At 39.3% G+C, this 19,738-nt stretch overlaps 1 protein-coding gene across 5 annotated transcripts in view; it reads right to left on the bottom strand.

Moving 5' to 3' along the window:
* ARMC8 (armadillo repeat containing 8) overlaps positions 1 to 19,738 on the bottom strand; it is a 53,463-nt gene that overhangs the window by 19,991 nt on the left and 13,734 nt on the right. For 2 of the 5 annotated variants that reach the window (XM_032446721.1, XM_015870980.2), the window contains exons 3-10: positions 18,791 to 18,862; positions 9,838 to 9,980; positions 9,641 to 9,738; positions 7,662 to 7,754; positions 3,993 to 4,052; positions 3,283 to 3,363; positions 1,144 to 1,219; positions 963 to 1,053 (exon numbers count right to left, since the gene is read on the bottom strand). In XM_032446721.1, the coding sequence (XP_032302612.1) occupies positions 963 to 1,053; positions 1,144 to 1,219; positions 3,283 to 3,363; positions 3,993 to 4,052; positions 7,662 to 7,754; positions 9,641 to 9,738; positions 9,838 to 9,980; positions 18,791 to 18,862 (714 nt within the window). The remainder of the gene's footprint in view (positions 1 to 962; positions 1,054 to 1,143; positions 1,220 to 3,282; positions 3,364 to 3,992; positions 4,053 to 7,661; positions 7,755 to 9,640; positions 9,739 to 9,837; positions 9,981 to 18,790; positions 18,863 to 19,738) is intronic. The other 3 variants (XM_032446722.1, XM_015870981.2, XM_032446723.1) reach the window with 2 other exon arrangements.

The raw sequence follows: 19,738 nt of genomic DNA, 5'->3' as shown, positions 1-19,738 counted from the left end.
CCCATCCTTATTCCTCAGCCAGAAACTCAAGCCTTTGCTCTGACAAGTGTCAGTGAAATTATTTTGGTGAATAGAATGAGAGAACTCATTGCTGTAAGCCAAAGATAAGCCACTAAAATCTGGACTAGCTGTAAATGGAAAGAATTAAAGGAGACCAAATCAAATAATCAATGACCAAACACTCAAATCATGTTAGATTTTAGTAGTTCATAGTGACATATCTCTTCAAACACCTGAAGTCATTTATTTACTCCATCTCATCAATATAAGAGAAGAAAAAGGGTCTTAAGCAGAGTTAGCTCCCAGCTTATCGAGTGTGAAACCCTAGTGTTAATGTTACAGAATTCAGTCACATTTTGTCACAAGGTACAAAGTCATTAGGTACATGAACATACAGGAATCTGCCCATATCAAAAGGGAAAGTTGAGAGATGAACTTTAAAATAAATTAGTAACTAATTCTGTTGCATGAACATATGAAGTTTAAAAAACAATCTATGCTTAATTAAACCATTTGAGAGAGTGTCTTGCTCTCTTCTTATTTTAGGAGAGGGCTTACTGTTCTCAATACACCACAGCCACAGTCTCCAAAGCAAACTCTCAGGACAGTGGTGTAACAAGCACATTATCTGGTAGTACACAATTACATTTCGGTATTATACTTTGTAAGGACAAACTACTGACTATAACCTATTTAACATAAAACTTATAATCAAATTCAAGCTACTTGAGAAAACTGCAGTTCAACTGAAGAAAACAGAGGTGGTTTTTTTCTTGTTTATGCTCAAGAAAAAATAAGATGACTAGGTGATAACAATATTTCAAGTATCTAGGTAATACAAATAACATCTTTCATTATTCCTACCTAAAGTTTTAGTTCCCTCGCATGCAGCGAGGATAAAACCAAAAGTTAAGAAGTACTAGATTGCACACTATTGCATTCCAATTCCCGATGAAAATTACCATTTGGCTGATGTGAGCTGCATTTCAATAGGCTTGTCCCTTTGTAACATCTTCACAAAGATTTGTGGTAACAGTTCTCCGTCAACCGACACTGTAAGTAATGGAAGAGAACTCAAAGTGATACTAATTCAATCAGTCAATAAAGTAAGTGTCAAACAAGCAGCGGTTGCATTATACTTACCATTTACCAGAGTCATTGATACCTGTGGGTTTTCAAAGGCTAGAACGGAGAAGCATTTCAAGGCTTGCATTCGAACCTGTTTAAAAAAAAACAATAAATAAAGCATAGATGTAAATGCTAACTTAAAAGTAAAACAGGACTGTATTGATGTACAAAGCAGCAGAAATAATTCTGCATCACCAGTAAGAAATTTAGATGGATAAAAAGCAGATAAAACATCTAATTCACAGTTTAACTCCTGTGATCTCCCTGCTTGGAATTACCATTCCAGACTTGACATTGTAGACTGTTTTCAAAGACACAAGCAAGGACTGGCATGTGGGAAGCAGACATTCAGAAACACTAGTTTCATTTGTGGTTTCACACAAACATGTAAACAGCAAAAAAAAAAACCCAGATATATCATAAATCCAGTACTTCCTCTTTCGAGGATTCATGAGTACCCTGAGGGAATTAGAAACACATGTCACTGTATCAGTAGTTTTTAAAGGTGAATTTAATAATATTTCTGAAGAGATTATCCAGTCAAATTGATTTTAAACTAATCTTAAAACAATAATATACTGTAAGTTTCATTGCTATTGCATAACATCAGTTATCACTCGTGCACTAATGATTCACAGCTCTCTATGCTGGATCACTGAATTGTTTTGGTTGGTTGGAAGAGACCTCTGGATATCTTCTGGTTCAACTTCATCTATCAACTAGGGCAGCTGGCTTCTGAATATTTCCAAGGAAGGAGACCCTACAACCTCCTTGGGTAGCCTCAAATCTGAAACTAAGTTTTGGTTCATCAAGCCTTCATAACTGCCTACTAAAGATGACTTCCTTCTGACCTCTTTTTTGAGGCAAGGAAGATCATCACCATCATCCCAGATAATGAATCTAATTTAGTTCACAGTCTTTTGACTTCAATTGCTACAGTTCTATATATGTTGTAGTAGTCGTTAATGAGGAATCTATATATGTAAATTTTGCTGATGTCTTTCTATGCTTTTGTTACAACTTCCTTAGTGTGACCATAACACTAAGAAGCAAGATTTCAACCTAAAAATCCCTGTCGCTGAAGAAAGCATTTGTGACTGTTGCATTTTAGGTTTAGGTTCATCTTCCCCAAGAATTCTGAAGGCAGACAATAACAGCAAAGACTACCAAGCATTCATACTGTATCTCACTACAGTCAAGGTAAGACAATCAATAGCAGTGAAGTCAGGAGTAACAAATAGCAGAAATGGATACATGGCTTCAAAACAAAAGCCTTATTTGGCAACACTTCTGTTTACTGAACAGATGATTTCATGAATACAAGGTATGCACCAACGCAACAGGAAGCAGAGACTTCTCAGTGCTTCAAAAAGCACTGAGAACAGTCAAACCCAGAGTTGGATGAGAACTAAGTGGCTTGAATTCCTGAAGAGCATCAGTTACATTGAAAAAAGCAACTGAGAAATCTTATCCAGCTCCTATTTCTTTATTTAAAAAAAAATAGGAATGGTTCAAAGTGGTGCACAACTTGGAACATTCACCTTACAACACAGAATGAAAGACTTCAGTTGATGAAAACGTAATACAGAAAGACAGAAAACACACCTGTCAGTCCCAGTAACAAAATACTGAGAATACCGTACTTCAAACAGGATTTATAAAATGAAACAGCATGGCATTTTCTGATAGCCCAGGATGGACTCTTGAAAGCATAAAAAGGGATGGAGCCTGTGAGACTCAATGAGCACAAAATATTGGTAGCTGGTAACCCTCACAGATTCCAAGCTCATGTTTTTACAAGTGTATCTTCTCTTTAGGACAGCTCATTTTGCTTAATTGCATTTCTGCTTAATTGCTCTTTCTCCTTAAATGTTCAGCAAATTACACCAGCCTTATTTTGATTTCTTTTCCTTATGCTTGCCAAGTGACCGTCCTTCTGATCAACGAATCCCAGATCTGCCTGAAGTAAAGACGTCCTAAGAGCATTCCAAAATAACAGGCCTCATTTTGACAGAAACCCACACAACAGGTAAAAGTGATTCTATAAATAGACATTCCACACGTTAACAGTTCTAGGTCATACATGTATACATAGCTTTTATCATGATCGTAGAGATCCCTTTCATAAAACACTGAATAATTTTCATGTCTTACTTTGTAGGAGGTGGAGACTAACAGATGTGCGATATTCTGAACAGCTCCGTGGTTAAACAAGATTGTCTGGTGGTCTGGACCCTACAAAGGAAAATATAAAATGCGATTTATTCATTTATTTATAAGGAACATGTGAAAGATTACTATTACCTCAACTATTATTATTTTACTATTCAAAGGTAGATTCACCAGCATGTGTTTCGTAATCAGTTGGTATATCAACTTATCTTTTCAAGAAAGAAGCCCAATTTTTTTAACTCTCAACAGTCTCCTGGGAGACTTGCAAACTCCTCCTTAGAAGTAGAGTCGTGACTCTAGCCACCTCTACATTAAACACGGGCACAACTGGAATCCACCTTTTGGGATGTCACACCATTAATCATACCCTGATACATTTTCTTGACTACTCTGCAAATGCAGAAAGTATCTTCACTCAATTTCTTGCTCAAACCCGGCTGGGTTTATGGGCATATGTACACACCCTAGTAAGCATAAGTGACACTTCATTTCCACATTTGAGATTCAGCTGAAATCAGATTCTCTTTGTATTCAAAAGAACATTTTTGGAACATCCCTCACTCTAAGAAAAAGAGCATGAGAATTACATATCTGGTGCTTTAAGAGATGCTTCAGCTGCTACTGCCACCAAGAGCTTTCTATTAAAAAAAACACAATCAAAATAGCATGGTTGAAGTAGGAAAACAACTTACATTGGCACACAGAAGTGGCTGAGGCAATGACTTAAAGCCGCAGCTATGCCAGTGTTGAAGCTGAAGAACAGATATTGAAATATGTGAAAAATATGAATGAACTCAGAAGTTAAAAAAAAAATCATATTGACCTAGATTGTTCTAGTAATCCATAGGCATTAGTGACTTTTTCAATGAGATGCAGATGTCAAACTCTGTATTCATAGCTGCAGAAGCTGACGTACAGATTGGATGCTTTCACATACACATTGTGTATGCACACACCAATTCTGCTTGTTCAATGCACACGCAGGCTGAGTTCTAACTGTGATGCAGACAGCTTCAAATACACAGGTGATATCTTCAGATTACAGTGTATCCATCCTTCCTTTCTAATTCCAAGCATCTCAGACACCAGCTTAATAGCAGGGCCTTTTGGCTTTGTTTTTCTCTGGGCATCCTATCAGAGTTGCAGGAGCCAATTCTATTTCAAGGATCCGAAACCCCCTTTCAGCATATTTGGAACTAGATGATCTTTAAGGTCCCTTCCAACCATTCTATTCTACGGTCTTCTTTTCCCCAGATGTGATTGAGTGATGAAATATTTCGGAGACAAATCACATTCCTTGCATTATTTTCTATCAAAACTCTGATTTTCATGAAAGCAGTAGGATAGAAGAGTCTAACAATTCATTCCATAACAAAATTTTAGATGCAGATATGGAAGTGCAAATGTATCTTGGTTCAGGCCTAGGATCACATAAGAAATCATTCTCAGAATAAGCTTAGGAGGAAACTGCCCTGATTACAGGCTTTAACCTGCATCTCTCCTAGATGAGTTTAATTTTCAACCACTGGTGAACTTATACAGAGATATCACCACATTCAAAATAATTTTCCAACACTATCTTTTCAAACTGTTTATACAACTGCTTGTTTCCAAATGCATAGCACATCCTTCTAATTTGATGTTTAAAACAGTAAAGCTGACCTACTCACGTTACTTTCTCTGGAAATAAATCAACTGTGATAGAGAGGACCTTTAAAAGTTTTGACTTGCATTTTAGCATGCCTTGAACACAATCCAGTTTCAGTTTGCTTGGTTTTGATTACATGTTGATAGAGTCATAGCTATGTATGCTGAAATCTGTACCATTTCCCCCTGTAAACCAACACTGTCCTTAAGATGGCTCTTCTCCAGAGTCAACATATTCCACTGCTCAATTTTAACTCCAAAAATGCAGTGAAAAGCAATAAAAGCATGAACTTGAAGCAGACAACAACAGCAATATGCTAGGAACCTGAATTAAGGATTTCCTAGCTAAGGAAAACAGGTCTAAGCTGCAATTCGAGCAGGTAAGAAAGAAGGAACCCCAAAAGCTTGACCAAACAAAACTCTCTGACCAGGAAGAGACAGAATGGAGAACAAGATCTAAGCAGAGAAGAGTATGTAGAAACAAGGAGGACAGACAGGAGCTGTGATATGCCATCATTTTGTGTGTATTTATTAATACGAAGAAAAAAATACAAACATTGATACATACACTAATATGTTAAGGCTTATCTGAATTACAAGCCTCGTACTAACTTATTTATCCAGGGAAAAATTATATAGGGTTCTCAGTCATGATTTTTTTTAGCATAGGAGATGAAAACTTCATTTTAAAATGTTCTTTCAGAAGTATTCGATACTTTTTAATAAGAATGTACTTTCCACATACATCAGAAAATCCCTGCAAGTTCTGCTTGCCTGCACTAGAAATATTTTATCACTCCAGAATACAACAACTGATTTTACGTCTTATTTCCCAGATAGGAAATCCAAGAAATAATCAAAGTAAGGAAGAAAGGGGCATTAGCCAGAACAAGAAATGAGCTTAATTACAAATATTTTTCTTTGCTCTGCAGCAAGGTATTTATTCTACAGATATAGGCCCCATCCTTCATACCCATCACTCTGCTTTTAATGCGCATTCAGGTTTCTGCCTGTTTCCAATGTCACCTTTTCATTCCAAAACCTTGGGATTTTTCAAAACATTCACTCCAAGTTTTGTTTGAGCTGGAGCAGGATTTGTTGTTTGGAGTGGTGCTGAAAACAGGTGACTTCATAAGACCTTGCTTATTCTCCTCTTATTATGTGACTGGGCTACTGTTTTATTAACTATACATTTGAGAGGCAAGTCAGCAGGAGTTCACAGAGTTAAAAGGAAGCTGCTCACATAGGAGAAGATGACAAGTGTGTTCAAGCTGGGTTAGTTAACTGACATTACTCAGCAGTTTGCACTCAGCCAGCCAGCAAGGCTTCTGCCACTGAGCTAAGTTCCACCTGGATCAACAGACTTCTGCATCCATATACTGTCAGTCCTGTGTTATTTCCCTTATGTGCCAACATGGCCTGATCTTTCAGTCATTACTCTCTATTACAGGCACTGTCAAGGCCTATTTAAACTTGAGGTGCCCGTGTTTGTCATTAGACAGGTACAACTTACTTGTTCCCATCAGGTCAAGACGGAAACAATCAAAACACCTTGTGTGACAACCTTCCCACAGCAGAAAGGAATGGCACCGGTGCATCTTACTTAAAATACCAAATTTATTTTCTAATATTAACTACAGATCGAGCTTATATAGTCCAGCATAGGATAGCCCAGCTTATATAGTGCAGCTTGCTTTCAACAATACTCTACATATTAGCAGCTGAGTTCAATTTTTAAATTGCTTTACAGTCTTCAGTTTCATGTAACAGAAGAAACTGAATTGGATGAACACACATGCCAAGGCAAAGACAAACAAAGAAATAATTTACAGCCCCAGAAGACTCATTTTTCAATTATGAGACATATTTTTGGAGGTAAATACTTAGCAATTCAAGAAATTTGAACACTGTTACTTGCCAGTCCAGCAGATAAATACAGTCTATCTGTCTTTAGTCATAAAATGTAGCTATAAAGGACAGATGCTAAACAATTTTGGTTTTCCACACTGAACTGAATCAGTTACTTTATACCCACCAGGTACAATAACTACCAAAAGAAACGTTTTTCATAAAAGTTGTGTGAGAGAAACTAAGGGATATAGGGAGAGATGCAGACAAGGAGTGCCTTAGGACTAGAAGACAGCAACATGAGAACAAGAATGTATCTGAGGTAGAGTTGTTGGTAAATTATAATCCCTATATTAGGGAAATTGCATTACACAGCAGGAACAAACATTTATCAGGATAAACCTGTAACTGGTACAGCTCAACTGGGAATAGCATTCTTCCCCTCAACCTACAGTACTTCTTGTAAACCCTTCTCTTGGTTTAAAACAGCCGGTGTGGTAGGAGATGAAAGCCCTTTGCAAAGAGAAGTTCACATGTTTTTTGAGATTTCCAGAGAAATAAAAACAAAACCTTCCTATACTGTTATCCCATGCTAACTACTGTTAGTAGTGATGACTGATATTTGCCTCGACTGCTGATGTAGTTTAGTAGCCAAAGATATTAACACCTCAAAAATCAGTTATTTCCATACTTGGCTTTACTGCAGAGAACCATCTATTACACCCAGTGTGATAGCAAATCTAGGACAACAGGAGTTCAGCCATTACTGTTCTAATATGCCTGCTGAAAGAGGTGGTATCTTACACAGATTCTTATGTGCCAGAAACACAACAAGTCTCACAGAGAACATGTATTCTCCTCCTTACTTTGCAGCAGTGTGAGAAGATCTGACATATGTATTCTTGCGTATATCGAGACCTACTGAGCAGCGCCATGAGGTGTGAGATAACTGTAGCATCCTGAAAGCAAGTCAGAAAAAAAAAAAATAAGGCATTAAGACCATTTCACTATAGTTTGTTAATAACTTGTTACTTAGAAGGGTACTCAATTCTGCATTCTATATTCCCTATTAAGTATTTCACTCACTGGAACTTGCACACAAGACAAGACCATTGAAGTAGTACAGAAGATACATAAGACATCCTCAGAAATTCATGTTAGATATAAAACCTGTTTATGCCTCCAGAATCTTTACTTCATGAGCAAACAATGAATAAATAGAAGGGGAAAAAGGAAAAAACCCTACACTGCCTGCAAATCTGTAATTCTGTGACACCCACTGACTGATTAGTACAGGGCAATGAATTAATAATTCCCCTTGGTTTAGGCACTGTTATAGCAATGCCAGAGAATTCCAAATACATCACAGCAAAATAAAATCACTAAACTTGAAGTTGTCTCATGAAAACACATCTATCTACTTTTTAAGCTCTCTGGTAAATTACCAAATGATGATATTTGAAAGCTCTCTGTTAGTTTTACCAGTACCTCTCAAGTCAGATGATGACATTAAAAGCAATACCAACCATTTTAGTTTGGAAGGGTAGAAAACTGAATTAACTCTGTGAGATAAAGGGTGCCTAACAAAGGAGATGAAAGAACTGAACAATTCTTCTTGGCCAAAGAACTTACAGTATAAGTTGACCATACACAACTAAGTGAGACAGTTCTACCTGCAGGAGAGCAACTGATTAATTGCAACACTCTTTGTGGGGAAGAAATGGGTTAAAGTTAGAGCACATTCTTCATGCTCATTAGCTACTTTTATAGTGATGAAAGTAACAACAACCCAAATGCTATGAGAGCTTTTTCTGAGCGTTTATTTTCCAATTACTTGGAAAATTTCCAGCAATACTTTTCTATATGAGCAAAATAAATGTGCTCAAGTCCCTTCTATTAATTCCCACATTTGGGATTAACGAAGTTCTGCAATATTCACCTTTATTTTTAAGATGTATATGAATATAAATTGAGAATTTAGCAGATGGACTTCAGAAAACTTTGCTGCCAACAACGTAGCCTTGCACATCACAACAGAAAACAGAAAGGTAGAGTAAATAAATTATACTGAGAACAAAAAATAAATCATATATAAAAATTATACTGAGAACAAAAGCAACTTTGGTTTCAAATGCTTTTTTCTTAACAGCTGAAGGGGATCAACACAGCACAGAGACCCATTTGCCAGTTCAGGGTCTGACAGAAAAAATTACTTACTAGGAACTGGAATTCTTCCAGACAGACCAGCCCTATATACCTGCTGCATGGTTCCATGCACAAGAAGAGCAAAGGACAAACTATTCTAAGAAATATTACTAGGGTCTGGTTTGAAGTAGTTGCACCTGATCTGCCTTTCTGTATAGCAGATATACAAACACTGATTGCTTCTCAACTGCAGAATCCAAAAGGCCTGTGAGCAGCTGGTTTGGCTGAGGGGTAACACTAGATATTAAATCCCCAAGTATGTTTTAACTGCACTAGTGGTCATAACCATGATTGTCCTTAACAAAGTGAGCCTGCAGGTACTGCCTGTGGGACATATACCACAATAGCAAAGTTCCATGAGAAACCAGAAACATCTAATGAGCCAACCTTGTCCACATTAAATCTTCAGCTTAAATCTTCAGTAGTGCTAACAGATCCCCAAACCTGAAAGTGTCTCCTTCCTTAAGTTAAAGCAAAATAGACTGACACCCCCAGAACTCCTCTGTGGGTTTGCACACTTGACCCATTAAAACAGATTCTTATCATTTTCCATTAATCTTAGGCAGTCTCATCTCTACAGACTTGAACACACTGAACAGCATTACAATTAACAGGACAGAACACTCTGCTTACAACTTACTGTGTATAGAAGATCCTCTGGAGTTACAGGACTGATGAATATGGTACGGAGACATCGTAGGCAAGCTTCTATAAACTTCAAATCTGGTGACAGTAATCCTATAAATAAAGAAAAAACTAATTCAGTTTCATTTGCTGATTTGAATACTCAAACAACCACTAACAATTTGTTATTAATTTACAACAAACAAAGAGTACCTTGCAATAAGGCTGGGATAATATGGCAGTCTAGTAGGGATTTGACATTATTCTCTGTACCCATTGCAAGGCTTCCCAAGACCACTGCACATTCTGTTCTCAGTTCTGTGCTGGAGCTTTCTTGCTGAAGCAAGTATAGCAACCTGAAAACAGAATTACTTTTAGAAGAAAATTCACATGGAACAGAACTTGCAACTCAGGTAAAAAGTAATATAAATTCTACAATATAAAGAGGACAAGGTCCTTAACAGCAGGACGGAATCCAAACTAAAGAGAAAGATGAGAATTGTTGTGTTAGGCGTACTTTTGCATTGTATGTTCCTACACAGGTTTTAGTTGCTGCTGTGGTGCAAAGATACCTCGCTGCTTCTTCTAAAGATAAAAATGTCACTCTACTGATAACTGGGATAATGTGTTTCAGGTTACCGAGGATCCCGAATTTCAATTAAAGGAAATGAGTCTGCTCTCTGACGTCAGTGGGAAAGGGAATCTCATACATCTCCCCTAACACCCAGGGACATGGCTACCACTGTCAGGATGGCTGCTGCCTTTGGCAGTGACTTCTTCTGGGTTGCAGTCACAACGTAATTCCAGCAGCGAACACAAACACACGTGCTGGGAGCAACAAGAGTTTTGAACACTAAGAAATTATCACATATCAACATAAAGAATGCCTGTCCTTGGGTCTCAATTACTACAGATTCTTTAAAGCATCAGGATACCCAGGAGGTCTTTGTAATTTATTTCAGATGACATTGGTAGTACCTGAATCACAGGCAGAGGTCACCAAACACTTTCAGTTTAAATGTGAGGCACGCAAAGACACAGAGAGCAACCAGATTCCTACCTCGCATTGGCACAAAACATAATCTCTAAGATTGACAGTGTTTATTAATTTAAGATGTGAACCATTTAACTAAGGGTTCTCTCAGTACAATTGTCAGCACTAGAACAGGCAGGATGGCTTGCACACAGAGACACAATTCTCTCTGTACATGCAAGATACACCGTTGCTTTTCTAGAGACGGTAATGCATAGCTCTGTCTCATTTGAAGCGGTCTCCTCTAAAAGCCTGCAATATACTGAAGCCTTCTCTGAGAGAAGAGGGCCCAAAAGTCAGCACAATCCCACTGCTGAAGGAGGAAGTAGCTACACTCAGATTAACAGATGCCTGAAGAACCCCCAACCCCAAAGCTGCCTTCCTGAATTGAAGGCAAGAAAAAATTAGCCAGAAACACGGCAGCTAAATGCAATTTAGGAACACAGGGCAGGAAAGGGGCAATTAGGGGCAGTAACGCAGAAGAATACTTTCAGCACACATTTCACATGCTTGCCATTTACATAAGGGATAACTGCTCCTTAAATTGCTAAATTACAATAAAAGGCCAACAGACAGAATCATTGCTTAGTAAAGGAAGGGAGGTATGAGACTGAAGGTCTCTTCCATACCTAGAAACTGGACATCCATTACAGACAATTGCACCTTTGCCAGGAAGCAGATCACGTAACCAGCTCCTGGAGAGCAACAAACCGATCCTCCAGTTCTCCCTCACAACTTATTGAATGAAAAACGAGCAGATATGCAATCAGAAGAGGAATCTGCCTTGCTGTAAATGCAGGTCAGACACCAACCAGACACTCAAACCAACCGCACCAATCTGACTGGCTTCTAGAAAAAGAACTAAAACGCCCCAGGAAACCCTCAAGCCAATGAAATATTTCTAAAGCTACAAATTCTGGTACTGTCTTCTTCAGTGATCAAGGTAGAGAAGACTGCAGTACAAAATGACTGCTGTTTCTGGAACAGTACAAAAGAAGTAAAACATACAAGTAATGTTACTCAAGATTATAACAACATTTCACTTCCAATCCTAAAAAGACAGCATATCCTTGCTCCACCAGTACTTCACTTCCTAGATCAGGTAGGAACTGACAGCAAACAGCAGGCCGTGTAGGTAAAATACAAAGGCAATGACCATCTTAGCTAAAATTCGTCCCTGAAGAGATGTGAGGCTTCCCTTGAGCATCACAGTACCACATGGACACCACAATCCCACCAGCTGTTCTAACATGGATATTCTCCAATCACAAAATAAAAACCCTTACTTGCACAGGAATTGCCTTGAGCAAAGCAGAAGATGAATGAACTCACTTTGGTACCCAAACTTTGCAAACACCTTGCACAGTTGTCAAGGTCAGTATTTGATTTGTAACCACACTGCTGGAAATGATGTAACCTGTAGGACAGGGAGCACTGCCTGACAAGTTTGACAGTTTGAAGATGTGACTTCAAATTGTTGGGCATTTAGAAAACACACTGACAGCCAATAGGAGAAATCAGCAACAGAGGATGTACACGTTCATCTCAGCACTGGGAGGAGAGAATGAAAAGCAAAGTCTGCTGCCAAAATGACTCAGCTCCAGGTTTAAGCAGCTTATAAAAAAAATACATTTCACAATTATGTTAAATGATTCAGCCTATAATAATTTTATCAAGAATTAAGGCACTCCATTTGTCCTCTCGTCATGATGCTTTCTCAATCTGCTCCTTCCTTCAAGTGCACAACCATCACAACTCCTCGCTGTTGGAACCCTAAGACCCAGCCGTCTCGCTTACAGCCCAGGCTGTGCTGATACATTTCTGATGCAGCAACACAAAGCTGACTCGGTTTAATTCAGCACACACAGAACAAATGTGCTGTGAAGCAAACAAACCAACTTCCAAGATGGGAACCACAGACTCCATCCTCCCCAAACCCACAGCCATACCCCAAGGCAAAGGCTTCCACAGTGTGCTGTGGTTTCTATGGACTGCAGTGGGAGAGACAAAGCAGAGCTGGGGCCATGACATCAAGCCAGCAGCAGCACAGCCCTCTTCCAGAGCAGGACCTGAGCCTGCACACTCACAGACCACTGCTAACCTGGAGATGGGCCATGTTTCATTTTGTAATCATCTGAAAAAGTTTTAGTATTGGGAAAAAAAAAAAAAATAGAAAAAAAAATACAAAAACCATCTTTTTGCTGATTATGTTCTAACAACGAGAAGCCATTGAACAAGACTGGTAGGACTGGATGGTCTTAGAGGTCTTTTCCAACCTTGGTGAATCTATGATTCTAAAACACAGCTGTTGGGGAAAACCAGGAGACTCCTGTGGTGTAAGAGCTGGTGGATACGTGCCTAGCAGCTGATTAGATAATGGCAGTAACTTTTGGGGGGCGGTGGAGATGGTAAAATAGCCTGCATAAAACCAAGATCTCAATTTAAAAAAGCAAATATTTTTTAGTACCTATTTTTAGTACCAATGGAAATGTTCTGAAATGCATCTCACACATTGATAACGTTCTGGGGTTTTTAAGGGCTTTGAAATATAAACTATTCCTCGGATCCAGAAACAATCAGCCCTGTTCTGAAACAGTCACTTTCAGGTCTGTTTTTTTTCTGAAGGAAGTTTCACAAAACCCAGAAGCACCCTCAATTCTGAAGGCTGTTCACTTCCAAAGGGGGTAATTGCTGTTTTCCTTCCCACTAACAGTCTGCGCTTGGAGCAGATGTTACAGCTACATTAAAGCAAAGGAGGCAAAATGAAACACTCTGACTACAATACATGGTCTGCACGTTTAAAATAGAAATTCTTAACTAAGCTTTATAATTAGTTCAGACGAACATTTAAATTCAGATTCTTCACACACAAAGTTTTTGAAGTATTAATAATATCCTTTTCTATATCTTTTGAAAGATGCTTGGCTTTCAGCCTCTGTTTTCCACAGAACTAAAGATCCACATTACGGTACCTCCTACTGCCTTTCACCATTTCTTTTTTTATTTTTTAAAGAGCCAACTGACACCTTGTGACAGTGGAAATCACAGATTTCAATGACATCCTTTTACTGCCAGAAGAAACATCATTCTGGAGCCGTTTGCTGTTTCCAAGGGTCTGGTAGTGACAAGTTCAGCGAAGATGTTTGCAGTATGTTGCTACCATATACTGGGATTTAAAACATAAAGAGGTGGAAAAATAGCACGTTCACATGGGGAGAAAAGGGAAGACTACAATTTGGGTTTGGGAGATTGAGTAATAAAAGAAATTACTATGGTACTTCCCTCCAGCTACTAGTGGGCAGTATGAGGCTCATTAGGAACAGCAGCAGCAGCATGTCCCATGGAACATGGAGGATGCTGGAACAAGGCTCTGTCAGAACCAACACAACTCGTGTAGAGACCAAGAGCTTCAGGAGATGCCAAAAGCATGGGAGATTCTAAAACAGCAAAGCAGAAGGAACGCTGCTGTCTACTTGCTCTTCAGCCAGCAGCCCCTCAGTGAACGTAACCAGTGAAGGTAACCAGGCAGTCGTAACTGAATGAGACAGGACATGAGATCCATCCAGAGAAATACTTCAATGAATTCCGTGAACAATTACACCTAGAAACCATAAATAAGGGCAGCTGGAAGCATGATGGATTCTGAACAACGGACAGGGATTCATCCAGGATAACCACGCAATATTCTAGACATGAAGCAGAAACCTTTCAAAGAACGTAGCTGCTGAACAAATGGGGACTACAGCAGCTTAGCAAGGTAGATTTTCCCTTCTTTTGAAGCTTCCTGGGATGGGTGTGTTGTGCCAGAGCTGTGCACTAAAAAGTGACTGGGACCTCACCAATGTGCTCTGACACAGATCTCACACAGCTGGCTACAAAGGTCACAGATATACTCTCTCTGATATCCCACCCCATTTACAAGTTGTCACCAAAACCTCTGAAGTTCTTAAACCTGGGGGTGAAACTCAGCTGATAGAATATTTCCAGTACTTCATCAAACCCCATGAGAAGGAAGTTAAATAGAGAGCTCAGGGCAACTGCTCAACTTACAGTACCTTGTATCTTAAGACTAGTTATCGTGTCTTGACCATTCCTGGTGAATTATTACTTATGGAACACAAACACTTCACTAGGATGGATTACAGAGAAAAGTATTCTTCTGTTTCTCCACAGCTATGTACTACAATGCTACAAGCAGCAGTGAAGTAAGCTGCAAAAGAAGTTTTTCCTTTAGGAACAAGAAGCTTCAGCATAAGCTACCATATTTTCTTGTTTGGTTTAAATACCTTCACTTACAATAATATCATGATTGTTTTCCCCTTCATAAATTACTTAATATCCAACCAAACTGATTTGTATTGCCCGCTAAATCCAATGTTGGAAAACTCTGTGGACAGATAACTAACTACTCAGTAAAACCTACTGAGTTGTATGAAGTCTACAGTAAATTATCCTTATACAAAATACATTTTCCTTAAGGACTGGGTTTGAGTTCTTCTTACCCCAATGACCAGTTTCATGTAAAAATAACTCTTGCTACTTCACATTAAAGCAGTGCAGCGTGATTCCCTTTTCCATAGGAGGAAGCAAGCTTTGTTGTCTCTCCATCTGTATTTCTGAATTCCTTGTTGTACATGGAATGGCTAAACCACTTCCCCACTCCACCTGATACCACCCAGCTGTCATTCAGAAAGAATGTCAAGAGCAGGATTTGAACACTTTTACAGATATGGTGCTCCCAGCTCCTCAGGAACAGCTCCCATCAGATATCACAAAGCTAATTTTATGTGATTAAAAGACAACAAAACCACAAGAAAAACTGCAACATAAAATTCAAATCCCAAATCACAACTTCAAGGATGTCATTAGAAGTACAACTCATATTTACAATGCCATTTTTGTTACTACAAAAGACACCTCTAATTGAGAAGGCTTACAAGCTTTTAAACAAAACCAGCTCTAATACAACCCTGCTGACCATGACCGCCTGCCTTAGCTCACATATACTCCACAGTCCAGTAGCAGAATGCCTCACTCCAATCACACATGACCCCCACAGTGAGGGTTACTCTTCATAGAGAGAGATGTGTAATTATGCCCTGCCTCCTGTCAAGACAAAAGCAGGCACAACAGCACCAGCCCTATCAGGGCTTCTTCTCCACCCCTTCCACACCCTAGGGCAGGGGAGGCTTTACAAATACCAGCATCCCAGATGAAGCTCCTTCACTCAAGCCCTCAAAGCACTAGGTTTGGGCACAGATTCCAAACCAGTGGAGTACAGGACACATAAAATGCCATATAAAATGCAGCCAACTAGAGAACAAGCCATCAGCAAACAACTGTGCTCTGCCCTGGCAAGGACGGCTATGAATTAATTAACGGGCATGACAGACCTAGTAGTACCGTGTCCAAACGCTGTGCTTGACTTCTTGAAAGAAAGCTGGTACCATACCAGAGGACTCAATCGTTTCAGCAGATTTGTCCAGCTGCTACATCTCTCATCAGCTGCACCAGCACAGGTCCTGCAGTTGACCTGAATGCCATACAACTTCTGCAGTCAGCAGTCAATTAGATGGGAAACAGAACTGCAAAGGGTCTTGACAGATCCTTGAATCACCATCCTTGCCCCAAGACTGAGTCGTCAATCCGCTCTACAGACACCAGAACCTTTCTAACATCAGCAACAAAAACCTTGTTCATGTTGCTACTTTCATTAGAAACCTGAAAAAAAATCAACAAACTGCTGAACTAATTGTACTTATCAGGCCAATTGGCCTTAGATTGCCATGAAAACTGAAGGCTAAGTTTGTTCTGTGACATAGTTCATTAGTGTTTGCTGCCCAACATGAACTGAGGAACAAGCAACGTCAAACCAGTACATGTTAACTCCTCACCCATTACTGCACTATCACTTCTTCACCCAAATTTAATATTGGGTCCATGGATCACTGCATAATTTGAAAGGCTGATTTAGATAACTTCTGCCTAAAACCATTCTGAGATAATACTGGGTGCAATTCTGCTGTGTCTAATCCTAAGCAGCCAATAATTAAAGAAATTTGCATGACTACACAAACCAAGCACAAGATATATTTGCATTAATATATATTTCATGCATAATTTCAGTACATAAAGTTATGAGTCAAGGAATTAAAGAAACCATATTCCTCACTCCCAAAGGAGCGCCACCTTACAGTAACTCCTGATGGATTTAGAACCAAATACTCAGTCAAGTGCTAGTATGTCCTGTCTGTGCAGGAGATGATCCTTTCAAGCAGATATTCCTAGCTAAGTGTGGCTCTCCTCTAAGAGAAGCATTATAAAAGACAACAATTAACAGAACTCCTAGAACAAGTGCTTAAATTCAAGGACAACCCCAGGCAAAACCATCAATAGCCTTTGCTTTTCTTAGCATCCTCTTCAGAGCAAACAATCAGGAAACGACCTGCCATCATACTGACTTGGAAAGCTACAAAGAGAACACCATTTAATTGGTACATCTGTCTCCCTCTTTAAAAGATGACACCAATAAGCAGTGAGCTCATGAACACAGGCAGCCACTGACCTACAATGACAGCGATTCTGCTATTCTTCCCCAGCATTTTTTTCCAGGTACGGAGATCTTTGAAGGACTTCACAATTCTTTCCAATCAACTAGCAGGCTGATATGTTCAAGTAGGTATTATTCACACAAGCCATCAGTATGTGGCTCACTTTCAAACAAAAGATATTTCCTTGGCTTTTGCAAGCCTCATATCGATCTGCACTAACACGTAAAAACACCATCTTGCACTAAGCATCAGAAATGTGAAGAGGCTCTTTGAATCTAAATGATTTCTTCTGATCACATGAAAACTTGCTGAAGGAACACTTAGGAAAGCAGAGAAGGAAAAACAAATGTGTAAACAAGAAGTTGAACCACAGGAAAAAGTAGCAGCAACAGAATTCTATCAATCCCCATGTCATTATAGATAAGAGTCAGCTCCTCTTGGGAGACTGCAATCTAACCAAGGAAAGAAAACCCATGGATAACGTTGTAGAGGAGACTTAAAGCAAAGAATTAAAGCTTCCTTACACCTATGCTTAGTGGGGCAAAGTCTGACCTTGCGGATTGGAATTACAATTTTCCTGTTCAGTTTCTTTTAGTTTCAGTGGTCATTTCATGAATTAAAAGGCATGTCAGAAAAAGACAAATTCCCACCACCTTGTTAGAGAAAACAGGAGTTCTCCAACACAAATGGTCTGTGATCTATTTAGGTCTGTCTGCAGCACCCTGAGGAAACTCTACAGTCAGAGCTGAAGATAATCCAGCAGGTTGTAGAGTGCGGGTTTCCCCACAGCTAACTCCTATGGAACTGAAGGGCTAGACTTGGCACAGAACTTAATCTGCAAATGAAGACATTCCCAATGGGGATTCCCACTGGGACCAAGTTGCCATTTAAGCAGAAGGATCTCAGGTAGGTCCTGTAGTGCTAGCACAAGTGATGCAACGCTCAGAGCTTTCCTCCTCTGCTGCTGCAAGTTGGAGCTGAAAGCGAGCGGGAGGAGAAGAGGTGTGAAATGAAAGCCTTAGTGAGCAATGCAGTAGCTGCAGTTATCTGTTAGGTGTACTGCTGAAATCAGGGTCCAGAAAAGGTTAACATCAGCTGAAGCAGTAACCCAGCAATAAAGCGTGAACAAAGCTTTTAAATCCTTTGGGGCAGGTGGAGAACAGAATCAAGTTATCTCAGATGTTTATTTATCATTTTAAATTATACTTGTAACAACCTTATACATTTTAACCTGTGAACTCACCAGGAAATTGGCTGAAGAACAGGACTGAAATACAACCACTTTCATCCACCATTAATATCATTATATATTTCATTCCTAAACTGATAATTTTGATTAAACTTTTTTTTTAATCTCCAAAACCACTTTAAGGAACCCTGTGAAATTCTAAATTAAAAGCATTACTCAACAGGCTGTTCTGTAACACATGAGATTAACACACATTTCAAGTCTCTCAGTTACATTAAAGAAACTACGCAGTCAGCTACAATCAAAATTAAAACAAAAAGGTGCCTGTGATCCAAGGATCACCATTCCAGACCTGTTGTGAGTCAGTGAAAAGGAGAGTAGCAAAGGACATACCTTGGAACTGCTCCCAAAACAATCAAGTTGGCTTTTTGTTTGTTGTTTCCAATTACAGCATTTTTCATATCTCTGTAAATCCAGAAAGAAAAACAAACCCTGGTAAATTATGCTGAGGTACTGAGGGCTTAAATCTATAGAATTTACCATTTCCATGAAGGCTTATCAAATACTCTTTCACATCTCCATGCTTCACCTGCAGGACTGTGCTTAAGGGCACAGTTTCCACAGCCCACAGATAAACACCCCAGAACTCCAGGATTCAGTTACATCCCAGCTTATGCAAGCAAGCAAAATCCCACACCACCTCACATGCATAGCAAACACGAAGAAACGGAGCAAAATTAGACAGACTGGTTCTTTGTGCCCATACACTCATTAGACTTCATGAAAACAAAAACCACGCATCTGTATCCCTAAATCCAGGGAACAAAGCTGGAATAAAACCACTTTCCTGTCTGCGCATTAGGGTAGTGTTAACTGCAATACAGGTATTTGTACCAGGGTAAGGAACAAGGAGAGCATTTTGGAAAGCAAGCACTGCTTCTGCACACTACCAAGTCCTTTTTGAAGTATCTTTCCCCCTATATACCAATACTCTAAACATAGATGAACACGCAGAGAATCTGAAAGAAAGCATTATGATTGGTTTCAGGAAATCGAGACAACACATCTCTAAGGAAAGCTTTCAGCTGTATGGACTGCCATAAAACCAGGTGGAGAAGGCAGATTCAATGAAGATAATTCTTTACCAAGTCACAGAGATGCTAAAACAATAAATGTATGCACATGATTCGTTCAAATGATTTCTGAACTTGAGTGGTTGCTTCAGTCTGTGCCTGCAAAGATAATGGAGCAGATCCTTCTGGGAACTCCATTAAGGCACACACAAGACGAGGAGCTAATCCAGCGCTGCAAGCAAAGCTTCAGCAAAGACAGATCAAGCCT

The sequence above is a fragment of the Coturnix japonica genome, chromosome 9 (genome assembly GCF_001577835.2).
Source record: "Coturnix japonica isolate 7356 chromosome 9, Coturnix japonica 2.1, whole genome shotgun sequence".
In the NCBI taxonomy this organism is placed as follows: domain Eukaryota; kingdom Metazoa; phylum Chordata; class Aves; order Galliformes; family Phasianidae; genus Coturnix; species Coturnix japonica.
This window is presented reverse-complemented; position numbering and strand designations above follow the sequence as displayed.